Source organism: Nycticebus coucang, chromosome 7, assembly GCF_027406575.1.
Source record: "Nycticebus coucang isolate mNycCou1 chromosome 7, mNycCou1.pri, whole genome shotgun sequence".
Taxonomy (NCBI): domain Eukaryota; kingdom Metazoa; phylum Chordata; class Mammalia; order Primates; family Lorisidae; genus Nycticebus; species Nycticebus coucang.
In genome coordinates, this window is record NC_069786.1 from 66,079,654 (window position 1) to 66,095,562 (window position 15,909).

Below are 15,909 nucleotides of genomic sequence, written 5' to 3' on the forward strand. Positions count from 1 at the left end.
ACGGTTAATTCTTCAGGTACTCCCAAGGGGGTATCATATATATACTGGAAATAATTTGAATTTTAGAGTCAGGCAGACCTAAGTTTGAATCTTGGCTGATGTTATCTCTATGCTTTTTTTTTTGTAGAGACAGAGTCTCATTTTATTGCCTTGGTGTCTCAGCTCACAGCACCTCCAACTCCAGGGTTTAGGCGATTCTCTTGTCTCAGCCTCCCGAGTAGCTGGGACTACAGGCACCTGCCACAAAGCCTGGCTATTTTTTTTTTTTGTTGTTGCAGTTTGGCCAGGGCTGGGTTTGAACCTGCCACCCTCTGTATATGGGGCCAACACCCTACCCACTGAGCCACAGGCGTCGCCCTCTCTATGCTTTTTTACCATCTTATTTGACTTTTTTTTTTTGTAGAGACAGAGTCTCACTTTATGGCCCTCGGTAGAGTGCCGTGGCCTCACACAGCTCACAGCAACCTCCAACTCCTGGGCTTAAGCGATTCTCTTGCTTCAGCCTCCTGAGTAGCTGGGACGACAGGCGCCTGCCACAACGCCCGGCTATTTTAACTTCTTTTTTTAATTGTTGGAGACAGAGTCTTACTCTCTTGTCTGGAGTGTTATGCATCATAGCTCACAGCAACCTTAAACTCCTGGGCTTAAGTGACTGCCTCAGCCTCCCAAGTAGCTGGGATTATAGGCTGAGACTACAGGCATGTGCCACTATGCCTGGCTGATTTTTCTTCTTCTTTTTTTCTTTCTTTCTTTCTTTTTTTTTTGAGACATAGTCTTACATTGTTGCCCCCCCCGGTAGAGTGCTATGATGTCATAGCTCACAGCAACCTTAGACTCTTGGGCTCAAGTGATTCTCTTGCCTCAGCCTCCCAAGTAGCTAGGGCTATAGGTACCCACTGCAGTGCCTGGCTATTTTTAGAGACAGGGTCTTGCTTAGCTTTCAAGCTGGTCTCGAACCTCTGAGCTCAGGTGATCGGCCCACCTCGGCCTTCCAGAATGCTGGGATTACAGGTGTGAGCCTCTGTGCCTGACCCCTTATTTAACTTCTGAATACCAGTTTCTTCATGAAAACATGGTTATAATTGTAATGTCAAAATTAAATGACATATATAAATTCCCTATCATGGACCAGTTGTGAATTTGATTTTTGATAAACATTTTCTACCTATTGCTTTATGAGTAGAAGGAATTTTAAGTATTTGAATTTTGAGCTATTATAGATCATGTTACAGAAATTTTTGCTGATCTTTGTAGAGGGAATAGTTTACTAAAGCATGGTTTAAAGGTCGTGAAATTTATCTGTACAGATTTAATTAAAAGATTACCTAAGTAATGTGCAAATACATTGTGTTGTTTGCTGGACAATTCAGATAAAACAAAAGTCTCCTCTCTAATCTCTCTAATGCTGGCTCCTTCTCTGGGTATCTCCCGTTAATAGTTTGGATTTAAATAAGTCCCTGACAGATTCATTTCTATGTAGTTAAATAACTGTGTTTATAAAAATGTACAGTGTGTTTGAATAAATAAATATTATACTATTTGTGGCTTGCTTTTATTTACTCTGTGGTATGTTGTGTAAATCTATCCTTGTATTTTCTTCTTTCCATCTGTTGTGTAGTAGTCTCAAATATGAATATGGTAGAGTTTATCTGTTCATTTTCTTAATTTCTAATTTTTCATTTTAAGATACTATATTTTTTCTTTTTGTGCAGATCTGTAAATATTTCTCTAAAATGTGGGATTGCTATGTGTATGTTACTTTTTTCCTTTTTGAGAGTCTCTCTCTGTTGCCTCAGGCTAGAGTGCTGGAGACTCTCAGCAACCTCAAACTCTTGGGCTCAAGTGTTTTTATTGCCTCACCCTCCTGAGTAGGTGGTACTAGAGGTGTGTGCCACCATGCCTAGCTAATTTTTTTTTCTATTTTCAGTAGAGACAAGGTCTTACTCTTCCTCAGGCTGTTAGTGAACTTCTGAACTCAAGCAATCCACCCGCGTCGGCCTCCCAGAGTGTTAGGATTACAGATACAAGCCACTGTGCCTGGCTTATATCGTAAATTTAATTTAATTTAATTTTTTCATTGTTTTTGGAGACAGAGCCTCATTTTGTTGCCCTTGATAGATATGTTGTGGCATCATAACTCATAGCAACCTCAAACTCTTGGGCTCAAGTGATTCTCTGGTCTCAGCCCCGCAAGTAGCTGGAACTACAGGCACCCACCACAATGCCCTGCTATTTTTAGAGACGAAGTCTCCCTCTGGCTCAGGCTGGTCTGGAACCTGTGAGCTCAGGCAATCTACCCACCTTTGCCTTCCAAGTATTAGGATTATAGGCATGAGCTACTGCGCCTGGCCTGTATTGAAAACTTTAATAGATTATGGGCTGTGCCTGTGGCTCAGTGAGCAGGGCGCCGGCCCCATATACCGAGGGTGGCGGGTTCAAACCCAGCCCCGGCCAAACTGCAACCAAAAAAAAGCCGGGCGTTGTGGTGGGCGCCTGTAGTCCCAGCTACTCCGGAGGCTGAGGCAGGAGAATCGCCTAAGCCCAGGAGTTGGAGGTTGCTGTGAGCTGTGTGACGCCACGGCACTCTACTGAGGGCAATAAAGTGAAACTCTGTCTCTACAAAAAAAAAAAAAAAAAAACTTTAATAGATTATATTTGTTTCTGATTTTAAAAGTCACACACATACATATTTAAGGTAAAGAGTATAGAGAAGTTTAAAGATGAGACCTTTATTCAGGACCAGTCATAGAAAGGTGTTAGTGATAAAAGTCAAGACAATTTTGATTTTCAGATTGTAGTCATAATTTTTAATATAAAATGTATATTCAGTTATGTTTTGTTATGTTTACTACAAAGTCTTTGGGTTGTAGTTTTGAACTTACTATCAAGTCTTGAGTCACAAATAGAAGTCATGTGATATAGCAAAAGCAAAAATGAAAATTAGTACGAGGCATTTCAGAGGGTATAAACATTATGAATGCTAGAGCTAAAAGGGACTTTAATGTTCATATTGTCTGGGCAGCGCCTGTGGCTCAAAGGAGTAGGGCACCGACCCCATATGCCGGAGATGGTGGGTTCAAACCCATCCCTGGCCCAAAACTGCAAAAACAAAAGTAAAATTCATATTGTCCTTTTATGTATGGATGAGGAAGCTGAATTCCATACAAACCCATCCCTGGCCAAAAACTGCAAAAAAGAAAAAAAAAAAAGGAAAATTCATATTGTCCTTTTATGTATGGATGAGGAAGCTGAAATCCATACAATTGACTGACTGTTTTAGGCTGGTAAATACCATCTTGTAATCAGGGGTGTCCAACCTGTGGCCAGCAGACCCTTGCTGATTTTGTGAAGACATTTTCAGCTTATCTGTGGTGTTGGATAATAGCAAAAGTATGTATGGACTTTTCTTTTGCTAATAAGCTTTCCTTAGTATTTGTGTATTTAATGTGTGGCCCAAGACAACTATTTTTTTTTTTTTTTTCTTATTTTTTTTTCCAGGAACAGGGAACAGGGTAGTAGAAGAAAGGAAGGAGGGGAGGGGATTTGGTGTGTTCTCACCTAGTGGGCACAGTGCAGGGGTATATGACATACCTGTGTGAAGGATCCAAACACAACTTGGACTCTATCTAACAAATGCAAACAGTGTAACCCAATTGTTTGTACCCTTATGTCAATATAAAATTTAAAAAGAATAATTGATTTCTAGTTGTTGTTTTGATTACTATCGTGTTTTGCTAAGATTTCAGATCAGAAGTATGAGTCCTCCAATTTTGCTCATTTTCAAGATTGTTTTGGTTGTTCTGTGTCCTTTCCATTTTAAGATCCAAGACAGATCTTCTTCTGGTATGTGCCAGAAAAAAAAAAAAGGGTTGGACACCCCTGAGTAGCACTGAAATTGAATATTGGGTCTCTTACCTGCCGGTCTGGTATTCTTTCTATAAAGTGAATGAACCACTGTTCTTATTATTGCTGTGCAGCAAATTTGTCCAAAACTGTGTGTCTTAAAATTATCATTTTATTTTGCTCATAATTTTATGACTTAGGAATTTGGGAGGACAGCTGGATACTTCTCACTTGGGTTATCTGATGCCCTTAAGTTAATTGTTGGCTTAAGCAGCTACAGTCATGTGAAGATTAAACTGAAGTGGAAATCTAATAAGTATATATACAGGGTGGCCATAAAGTTCATGTGCAGTTTAAAATAATGTGCAATTTAAAACTGTACATGGAACTTTATGGCCATCCTGTATATTACTTAAAATGATTAAAAATGCAAGAATTAGAGGGCGGCGCCTATGGCTCAGTCGGTAAGGCACCAGCCCCATATACTGAGGGTGTCGGGTTCAAACCTGGCCCCGGCCAAACTGCAACCAAAAAATAGCCGTTGTGGCGGGCGCCTGTAGTCCCAGCTACTCGGGAGGCTGGGGCAAGAGAATCGCTTAAGCCCAGGAGTTGGAGGTTGCTGTGAGCTGTGTGAGGCCACGGCACTCTACCGAGGGCCATAAAGTGAGACTCTGTCTCTACAAAAAAAAAAAAAAATGCAAGAATTAGTAAAGAATGGAATAGATTAAGGAGAAAATAGATGAAGAAATGAAAAGGATAGGAAGAGTGTGATAGAGTAAGAACACTTAGATGTTCTTGAGCAAATATCTATTTTATATGACTTAAAAATTAAGGCTTTTAAAACCATACTGTATTTTATTGCAACTGTAGGCACAGATAGCCTATTTTAGTATTTATATTTGAAATTAAGTAGAGTTTAAGAATTAGAGTTTCTGTACCCTTGCTCTATAGGCCAATGGGATTATCAAGCAAATTCTTTTTATTCTTGTAATTTTTTTTTTTTTTTTTTTTGTGGGTTTTGGCTGGGGCTGGGTTTGAACCTGCCACCTTCGGCATATGGGACCGGCGCCCTACCACTTTGAGCCACAGGCGCCGCCGGTTTATTCTTGTAATTTAAGAAATTGTATATAGGTTTGGCGCCTGTACCTCAGCGGCTAGGGTGCCAGCCACGTACATCAGAGCTGGCGGGTTCGAACACAGCTTGGGCCTGCCAAAACAACAATGACAACTACAAGAACAACAACAACAAAAAATACCTGGGCGCTGTGGCAGGCACCTGTAGTCCCAGGTACTTGGGAGGCTGAGGCAAGAGAATCGTTTAAGTCCAAGAGTTGGAGGTTGCTGTGAGCTGTGACGCCACAGCACTCTCCTGAGGGTGACACAGTGAGACTCTGACTCAAAAAAAAGAAATTATATGTAAAGGAAAATAAGATGAGAAGAAGATAACAGTGACATCTTAGTTACTACTATAGAGAAGGCATTGTAAACATTTAAAAAATATTTTAAATTAGAATTTAAAATGGAAAGAGACTCTAGATGTAATCTAATCCAACTGCTTCATTTTAAAAATGAAGAAACATTTAAAACTATAACAGCAAAATTTCTATTTGCAGAGTTTTATTTGGATGATGATATATACTATAGTTAATTTTATTGTAGTAGTAGATATTTGTCCCCACTATCCCTAGAGTAAAAGAACATTGTATACTAGCAGTGCTATTTATACACATGCCATCTTTATGCTGTTACTACTTATTCTGTTTTTGTGTAGCACATATGAAATAAGAGCAGAAAATGTTGTTTATGTTGCATTGAACCAAAAAAGAAAAGTGTATGTCTTAACATGAAGTATTTTACATTTACATTTATTTTTTTGTTTAAATATATAACTATTAGATAATCCAATTGAAAAGAAAATTATTTCTAGTATTATATCTAAGTGGACCTAAGAATTTCTTTCTTTTTTTAATTAATTATTTATTTATTTATTTTTATTTTTATTTTTTCTGACTAAGAATTTCTTAGAGGGAATAGCATCTTTTAGGTAAAGATAACTTTTCAAAAAAAAGATAACATATTCAAAGAATGAGTATGTTTTCTAGGGCCATTACTATAAGCAGTGTCCATTTGTCTGTGTGCAGTGAACATCACTAATCTTTGTGATTTTGAGGTACCTAACCAATAATACAAATAAAATCATTTAAAACACACTTTCCTCTTCTGAACCTATGATAATACGTACATCCATTGTGGAAATATTGAAGAAGAAGAAAGCATAAAAAAGGAAGTATTTTCCTTCATCCCTACTATCCTACTATCCAGAGATGACCAATGTTTATTAATTTTGTTTATTTCTAGTTTTTTTCTGCATATTCTTATATAATTCAGAAATAATCACTTAGCTAATTAAAATAAGGTGCTGTGTAGATATGCTCTGAATATTCTTGCCTTTTTTCAAGATAAAATTCAAATGAACAGTTAAAACGAATTTGCCAAAACTTGAAGTAAAAATAAGATTATTAAAAAAAAAAAGTCAGAGATGCTTTTTATAAATGAATAGCTAAAGAAAATTAATTTTATTTTTGGAGGTATAAATTTTAATTAAGCTTTCGTCTTTGTGCCTTTGCTCATGCTATCTTCTCTTCTTGGAATGCCTTTCCCCTCCTTTACTTGGCTAAGTCTACTTTTCCTTAAGACTCTAAGGCCAGGAAATTTATAGAACTTCATATTGCCATGACCATCACTTGATCAAGGATACTCTTTTTATAGGAAGTTTATATTTGAAATTATCCTAGTAATTGTAACTTGGGACATGACATATTTTCCCAAGTTTGTCTTTTCTTTTAGATCTGAGCAAACAGGTCAGAGTGACCCTTAGCTGAAATCTCAAACTTCTGAACTCCCTGTGCATTATAACGTGATTTAACAGTTTTGTGTCTGTTTCCTTTCTTTTATCTTTATTTATTTTTTGGGACTGAGTGTCACTTTGTTGTCCTTGGTAGAGTGCTATGGCATCATAGCTCACAGCAACCTCAAACTCTTGGGCTCGAGTGATCCCCTTGCCTTAGCCTCCCAAGTAGCTGGGACTACAGGTCCCCACCACAACTGCAATCTTGCTCTGGCACAGGCTGATCTTGAACTCATGAGCTCAGGTGATCCACTTGCTTTGGCCTCCCATGTTTCCTTTCTTTTAAAGCTCCAAACTCTTTTCTGATGAATTTTTCCAGAGGCAAGGAGAAGGTGGCAGAGAAGGAGGAGACTGTAGTTTGACTGTAAGGTACATAGAGGCCTGGTAAAGGTAGAAGTTAACAGGGAGGGCATATCTATGTGCTCAGCAAATGCTGAATGAGCTAAGTGGTAGCTTTGGAAAACTTCAGAGAATGGCCCTGAGGACTGATGTTGAAGTTGGAAGAATTCTGAATTTAAGGCTATTATGCTTGGGCCAAGGAAGCTATATCAGTAAATAGAGGTGCAGCATGAAGCTGATGCTACTTTCCTACTTTGGAGATTTGATGGTCTCTAATTGAGAAAGTATCTGGGAGTTTATATTATAGTTCTAATGTGCCGTCAACACCATTGTTAGTACAACTGACTGACCATCTATCAAAATACTGCCACTCATGTCTTTATAATACTGAGCAGCTCACACATGTTTGAAAAATAGGGAAAAGATGTCAGTATTACAGCTTCTATTACATGGGAGTTGTTGATTCATATGCAGAATTCCTTGGTTTTGGAGAGCTGGGATAGTGGAGTAGAATCATAACTTTCAGCTGTGGAGGAAAAAAATCCCTGAACATTGTTGGGAAGGCAGCTGGAGCCTTTTAGCAGTATTTTAAGAAAATCAGCAATGAGTACTTGTGCTAGGGCTTCATCCCCAAGCGGTGGACCCTTAGCCTTACCTACGCATATTATATAATTTGTCTTTATTATTATTTTTTAACTCTCAACTCCACAATTTCTAGAATCTTGTGCTTATGTTTTAGAATTTGATTTCTTGAACTCATTTTATTTGTCTTAGAGGCACTTTAAAGCCTTTCCTTTATTCATTGCTTTGTCCTCTTCCTTTCTTTCTTGCCTTCCTAGGATAATCTCTCCTACTTTCCCTTTTTGTGCATTTGATGTTATGTTTATAAGATCAGAAAAACTTCTATTTGACCTTTTGGGCCTTTTAAGACTCTTCCATTAGAAGTATAGATTAAGTTTAAGAGTTCTTGTATTTTAATACTAGGGATATTTCGCTATATTTTCTTTATTTTTTTTTTCACTTTTTCATGGTGTTATAGCACACAGCAACCTCAAAATCTTGGGCTCAAGTGATCTTTTTGCCTCAGTTTTTTATTTTAAGTAGCGATGGGGTCTCACTATTGCTCATGCTGGTCTCAAACTTCTGAGATCAAGCAATCCACCTTCCTCAGCCTCCCAGAGTTCTAGGATTATAGGCATGAGCCACCGTGCCTGGCTTATGTCACTATATTTTCAAAGCAAGATTAGCAGCATTAAAAAGATATTTTATTACAGCAAATATATAAGAAGTAAAATGTATTGATTAATAGTATGAAAGCATACACATATGTTTAACATAATTTAAAGCACATGTATACATTTTTTTTTTGTGGTTTTTGGCCGGGGCTAGGTTTGAACCCGCCACCTTTGGCATATGGGACCGGTGCCCTACTCCTTGAGCCACAGGCGCCGCCCGCACATGTATACATATTTTATATAAAATGTCACATTTATGACTATGACTATATATAATGCTAATTTGGTTTTTCTTCAGGATGATCAGGATGGAAGTCAAGGTCTGGGCAAGAGAAAGAGAGTAAAACTAAGCAGCAGCACCAAAGGTATTTATCTGTTTTTTTTGTTTTTCCCTGAATAAAATGCTTTTAACAATGCTAAATCACTAATAATACTTTATGGGCTAGCCATATTGACATCAAAACTGAAGAGAGAGTTATGTTATTAGATATATCTAATGATGGAGAAAGTGTTGTTAAGCGGTTGGTTGTGGTGACCTCCAAAAATAAGTAAGATCTTTACTATTGATACTTTATTCATTGTTTTCATCATAAAATGTCCTTTTTCATTTTTCCCCCCAAAAAGGAGGTCTTTTCATTGATAATTTGATTTAGATCCAGTATTTTTGTGTGAAGTTTTATTTTGGTTTATATCCTTTTATAATCTGAGTTATATAATTGGAAGAGTGCAAAAAGAAGAAGCAGGGCAGAGAGACAGACACAATGGAAATGAACTGATAAGCCCTTAACATATAGTGAGGGGTCGGTAAGGACTCATACTTAAAGGAGAAAGTAGGTATGTCTGTAGTGAGGGAATAGATTGGTAATAATAATGAGTAATATTTATTGAATCTTTTTTATGTGCTAAACATTTCACATGCATTCAATTTTTTTTTGAGACAGAGTTTTACTATGTTGCCCTTGGTAGAGTGTGTCACAGCTCACAGCAACTTCAAACTCAAGCAATTCTTTTGCCTTAGCCTCCCAAGTAGCTGGGACTACAGGCACTGGCCACAATGCCCGGCTATTTCTTGTTGCAGGTGTCAGTGGTAGTTAGCTAGCTGGGGCTGGGTTCGAACCCGCCACCTTTGGTGTATGTGGCTGGTGCCATAACCACTGTGCTACGGGCCCCAAACCTTTTTTTTTTTGAGACAGAGTCTCACTATATTGCTCTTGGTAGAGTGCCGGGGTGTCACAGCTCACAGCAACCTCAAACTCTTGGGCTTAAGTGGTTCTCTTACTACAGCCTCCTGAGTAGCTGAGACCACAGGCGCCTGCCACAACACCCTGCTATTTTTTTTTTTTTTTTTTTCTGGTTGTAATTGTCATTGTTGTTTGGTAGGCCCAGGCTGGATTCCAACCCACCAGCTCCGGTGTATGTGGCTGACACCCTAGCTGCTGAGCTACAGGCTCCGAGGCTCACATATATTCATTCATTTAATTCTCAAAGTAGTTGTATGAAGCAGGTTTTATTATTATTATTACCATTTTATGGATAGGGTAATGGAGGCATGTTAGAGATCATAGATCTTGAAGGTAGATTCTTGATTCAAATCCCAGATCCTAAGCTTTTAACCACTAAAAGGGTTTTTTAGATTACTTGCGCTTTGGATTTTTGCCATGGATTTCCAAAAAAATATTTTTTTTGAGGCAGAGTCTCATTTGGTCACCCTTGGGTAGAGTGCCATGGCATCATAGGTCTTAAGTATTATCCTCCTGCCTTAGCCTCCAGAGTAGCTGGGACTACAGGCACCAGCCAGGCACAATGCCTGGCTGTTTTTTAGAGACAGGTTTTTGCTCTTGTTCAGGCTGATCTCAAACTCCTGAGATCAAGCAATCCAACTGTCTCAGCCTCCCCGAGTGCTAGGATTATAGGCATGAGTCATGGCATCTGGCCTGATTTCCAAATTTTAATGTGGTTCTTTTTCTGGGCTAGCATGGTATGTTAGAGTGTCCAGGGGTTAAAATATTATTTTGATGAAAAGAAACTTCTTACTTCTGCTGCTGATTTGCTGTATCTTGTGGAATATCTAGGATTGACTGGAAAGGTAGAACACACAGGCTCCTTTTCTATGTTTGTTCTTGTTATGCTGTTGCACTTTGCTTGTGGGCTGCTAGCACAGGTTATGAAATTCGATCTGCATTCTAGGATGCAGACATGCACACATGTTGAGAAAGCCTTTGATGCCTGAAGAAATTTAGAAACCTATATGACTAATTGGCTCTTTAACTTCTAGAGCTGTATGTGTATTTGCCTGAGTCATTGTGTTTAAGCTTTAGGGGTGCCCCTAAAAATATCTGTCAGGGTGTAAGAGGTCATTGTTTTCCTTCAGCCTGGTCATATACACTGAAGATACTTTAGACTTAAGTTTTATTTCCACCTGTGAGTTTGGATTGAGTGCCTTCTCTTCCTTCTTCTAGTAGTAAGAGGTAGAAATTTAAGACTTGATCACTTATCATTTTTGCCTTAAGTTTATATGTGGAAGAAATATCTTTTTAAATTAGGACTCCAGATATCTTCACAAGTAGCTTGCTTTTCAAGATACCTAAAGGTCAGGGAGTGGTTTAGTTTTTGTAAGAATTTGGTTCAACAGTTTGAAAGGGAGCTGAAAATAAAATATGTAATGATGAGTTAGAAGTCAGGCACTATTTTAAATTCATCACTGCTTATTCTCAAAACCTAAATTTTAAGAATGAAGAAACTGAGACTTAAGAGGGCTATCGCTGGGTGACTAAGATTATTAAGCTAACGAGTGGCAGAGCTTGAACTCTACTGTCTAATAAAAACCTTTATTTCAGTCATGCATAGTGATCCTTCAAAAATCTCTTTTTACAATTTGACTTATGGGGCCGGGCACGGTGGCTCACTCCTGTAATCCTTGTACTCTGGAAAGCCGAGGCAGGTGGATTGCTTGAGCTCACAAGTTCGAGACCAGCCTAAGCTGGAGCAAGACCTTGTCTCTAAAACTAGCTGGGTGTTGTGGCCGGTGCCTGTAGTCCCAGTTACTTGGGGGGGCTGAGGCAAGAGAATTGCTTAGGCCCAGGAGTTTGAGGTTGCTGTGAGCTGTGATGCCATGGCACTCTACCGAGGGCGACAAAGTAAGACTCTCTTAAAAAACAAAACAAAACACAAAAAGACAATTTGACCCAAGGTAGTTTAGGCATTGTTAAAAGTCATGATAAGATTTAAAGTTAGTCAAACTTAACTAATAGAAATATTCCTAACCACATTCCCCTAACATTACACGTAAATCATATAACTTGTGGTTTAAAATCTTAGCAGACTAATATTACTTATTTTAAAAATAAAAATGAAGGCTCGGCACCTGTGGCTCAGCAGCTAGGGCGCCAGCCACATACACCAGAGCTGGTGGGTTCGAATCTAGCCCAGGCCTGCCAAACAACAATGACAACCACAACCAAAAAATAGGTGGGCATTTTGGCGGGTGCCTGTAGTCCCAGCTACTTGGGAGGCTGAGGTAAGAGAATCACTTAAGCTCAAGATTTTGAGGTTGCTGTGAGCTATGATGCTACGTCACTCTACCGGGGCAACAAAATAAGACTCTAAATAGAATAAAAAAAAAGTACTTCTTAAGGTTTTTATTTTGGTAGTCTGAAATTTTCAGTCATGGTTATATTAAGTGAATTGTCAGAATTAAATTAAGTATTGCAGTATGCTATGGATTATATTCTAATTTTTAATTATAATTCTTACATTTCTACTACTTGTTGGCCTTAAATCTGTCAGTGGGTTCATTTAGTGTTATTTTTTTCCCTTAATACTTAATACAAAATACTAGGTTAAATTTATCTAAGAAGACTTAATTCAAGCCTTGGTAAACTCAGTATGTTTTATAAAAAAATCAAGAGAGTGATGTCATATGGAGCTAAACTCTTTTAGACCACTATCTGTGGAAATATGGTTTAACACACTATTCAGCAATAGAAAAACTGTGCAACTGGGGTAGAGTTAATTGAAAAAACTCTACAAGTTTACCGGGTAAAGATGTCTTGAACTGTGATGTTGTTTCTGACTATTTTGACCTGTGTTTTTTCCTGATCTATCATCTAAATCTAGCCTCTGCTTAAGTAGTGTTCATTCATAGTTGATACTTCCTATGTCTGTTTGATGTCCTTGAATAGAGCTGAAGATTTAGAGCAGTAGCTCAAGATGATTTCCTCTGACAAGGATTAATAGAATTTTCTAGTTCCTTTTCAGGAAAAACAGACAGTGAGAGAAAAATAGCTAAAATATTCAAAATATCTTATTTATCATATACCTATTGATACCTTATGTTGACTAAGTGTGGCAAGGATGCAGAGCTTTGCATGAGACAGACTAGCCCTCAAAGAGTGTCACTTGGCCTTAGAAATAGGGTTCCTAGAAGATAATGCTCTGCTCCTTATGCAGAAAGGACTCTAACCTTACAAGTGCAAACAATGTAACCTAATCGGATGTACCTTCATATTTATCTGGGGAAAAAAAAGAAGGGATATCCATTTATCGTTTCCTCTTTTTATGGAGATGGCATCTTAAACCCAGCAGAAGTAAGCAGATGTAAAACTTTCTTTTTTCTTGTGTATTCTTACCAGAAAAAAGGAAACTCTTCCATATATTAGAGTAAGCAATGTATTAATAATTTTCTCAGGTGAAGTTAATATCTCATTTATGAAGGATAATTTTGAAGAAATGGATAAATTACTAAATCCTGTAAAGATTTCTGTTCTTCTTTCTAGAAATTAAAAATTTAGATAACTTTGGACTTTATTATGTCCTTGAATACTTATTTTTAGCTTAAAATTATTACTACTGTTTTAAATTAAGAACCATAAATATTTCTCTATAATTTTTTGAACCTTAGCAGTTATTTTAGGTAAATGGCTTATGTTTAAGGACAAGTACTTATTTTTCTAATAACTGCTTTATATTAAAATGTTATAGAAACCTAACTTCTTATCAATATTATTACATTATTGAAAGCAATTTCCTCATTTTTTAGATATGTTTTTTGTGGTTGATAGGTTATTAATTATAGTAATTTTAAATGAGATGAGCAACTTAAATCATTGAGTGACAAATTCTCATTTTCTTATGCAGATCAGTCCATAATGGATGTTTTAAAACATAAAAGCTTCCTAGAAGAACTGTTGTTTTGGACTATCAAGTATGAATTCCCCCAGAAGATGGTAACTTTCTTACTCAACATGCTTCCAGATCAAGAGTATAAGGTGTCTATAGTTTTTCTATATTTTCTCCTTGCTTTCTGAACTTTGCTTTCTTTCTTTGCTTCTTCACTACTAACATTTTTCTGATATATTTCTTGGCTGAGGATTGATGTAACACTATGAATGAGCGTGCACTGCGTCTTTTGCTAGTGCAGACTTCCCTAAAGCATGTATATTAGCATTGTGGCAGAACAGCAACCCTCAGCAGGATACCTGAGGAAATTCTACTTGGAATGTGGTTAGAAGGAATGCTAAGGGCAAACGTTAAAAATACAAGTGCAGGCGGTGCCTGTTGCTCAGTGGGTAGGGCGTCAGCCACATACACCAAGGCTGGTGAGTTCCAACCCACCCAGGGCCAGCTAAAATCAACAATGACAACTGCAACAAAAAAACGTCTGGGCGTTGTGGCAGGTCCTGTAGTTCCAGCTACTTGGGAGGCTGAGGCAAGATAATCGCTTAAGCCCTGGAGTTTGAGGTTGCTGTGAGCTGTGAGTCAACAGCACTCTACTGAGCACAACATAGGGAGACTTTGTCTAAAATAAAAAAAAAAATACAAGTGCAGACATAAATAATGTAGTTAGAAATTGTGCTAAATCCTCTGAACGTGAGGTAAAGTTTGCTGTCAGAATGTTTAATGGGGTCAGTTGCATTTATTTGCTTGTTTGCTTTTAAAAATTCATCTAAACATAACTATACTTAGAAAAGTACACTTAATATTGGTTAATAGAATGTAATTTAAGTTTAACTTAGCCTACACAATTTGTACCAAAAGTTTGGTACATGGTTTAAAATTAAAAAACAGTATTTGCAGTCTGGTTTATTTATTATTTTAGGGACTTAGTCTCACTCTGTTACCCATACTGTAGTACAATGCTGCAATGGTACCTTACTGCAGTCTTGAACTTCAGAGCTTAAATGATCTTCCTGCCCGAGCCTCCCAATTTGCTGGGACTTACAGGCACACACCACCACACTTGGCTTATTTTTAAATTGTTGTTTTGTAGAGACAGGGTCTTTTTATGTTGCTCAGGCTGGCCTTGAACTCCTGGTCTCAAGTGATGCTCGTGCCTTGCCCTCCCAAAGTGGTGGGATTATAGGTGTGAGTCACTGTGCTGACCTGGTTTATTTTTATCTACAAGTATATAAAAGAGCCTTCATCAAATGGTGCTAAAGAAGGCAGTAAGCACTTTGAGAAATTTACCTTTGGTTTGCCTCAGAAAAATTACACCTGCTGTACTGTTTACATTTGTAAAATTGGCCCAAGAAAACATTGTAATGTTTCATTGCCAATTTACAAAGTATAGTAACTAATGAACGTGGAAGGTGTATGTGGGTAGAAGCTTATGTATATGTGTGGTATTGTAAAAGTTATCTGATTTAGTTAATATTGCATGGAGATTGTAAATCTACACAAACCAAGATTCAGATAATTTCTTCAATCCGAGTTAACACTATTAGCTTCCTTTGTCTGTTGAGATCAACAAGGAAACTCAGCACTAGTTGTAAGTTTTTCTGATTAATGCGTAGAAAAAGAGTAAGTTTCTTCCCCTATTTTTCAGCCTAGTAGTGACTACACTATGGGCAAGACTACACTATTCCTTCTATTGTCAACATTCATGGGGTGACATGCAATGAAGCCTACTTGGGTTTTAATTTGTATCAGCATTCATGTAAAACGGTCTTCAGTTAATGACCACATGGCTTTAGAAGTGACTCTAAGAAATAAGGTAACCCTTTTTGGAAGACTGGAGTAAAACATCCAGCCATAGTTATAAGAAACTTTATAAAAAAAGGCAGCCCCGGGTGGCGCCTGTGGCTCAGTGGGTAGAGTGCGGACCCTGTATGCCAAACTACAACAACAACAACCAAAAATAGCCGAGTATTGTGGCAGGTGCCTGTACCAGCTACGTGGGAGGGTGAGGCAAGAGAATCGCCTAAGCCCAGGAGTTGAAGATTGCTGTGAACTGTGATGCTATGGCACTCTACTAAGGGCGATAAAGTGAGACTCTGTCTCTAAAAAAAAAAAAAAAATGCAGCCCCTTGTGAATTATACCTCACTAGGAAAAGAATAAGAAGCAGTCTGAAAAAAGGAGGAAACAATACAACTTAAAATATCTTGAAAACCAATATTAATATAATACAGGTTTAAAACATTGCAACTGAATTTAAATTGTGGGATTAGGCAGGTGAAAAACAAGGAGTGAGTAGTTGCTGGCCACAGTCATTAAAGAAAGAACAGTTATTAACCCATGTAGGTAGCTAAAGTATTTAGTCCCAGAGGAACTGAACCTGCCTGCTACCACCATATGGTTATGGTAAA

At 37.9% G+C, this 15,909-nt stretch overlaps 1 protein-coding gene across 7 annotated transcripts in view; it reads left to right on the forward strand.

Annotated features, from left to right (window-relative positions):
* Positions 1-15,909, forward strand: part of UBR3 (ubiquitin protein ligase E3 component n-recognin 3) — a 233,625-nt gene that overhangs the window by 47,951 nt on the left and 169,765 nt on the right. For all 7 annotated transcript variants that reach the window (XR_008381290.1, XM_053597855.1, XM_053597858.1 and 4 more), the window contains exons 6-7: positions 8,624-8,690; positions 13,462-13,592. Coding sequence is in view for 6 of the 7 variants with exons in the window: in XM_053597855.1 (XP_053453830.1) it covers positions 8,624-8,690; positions 13,462-13,592 (198 nt within the window). In the remaining variant the exon portion in view is untranslated. The remainder of the gene's footprint in view (positions 1-8,623; positions 8,691-13,461; positions 13,593-15,909) is intronic.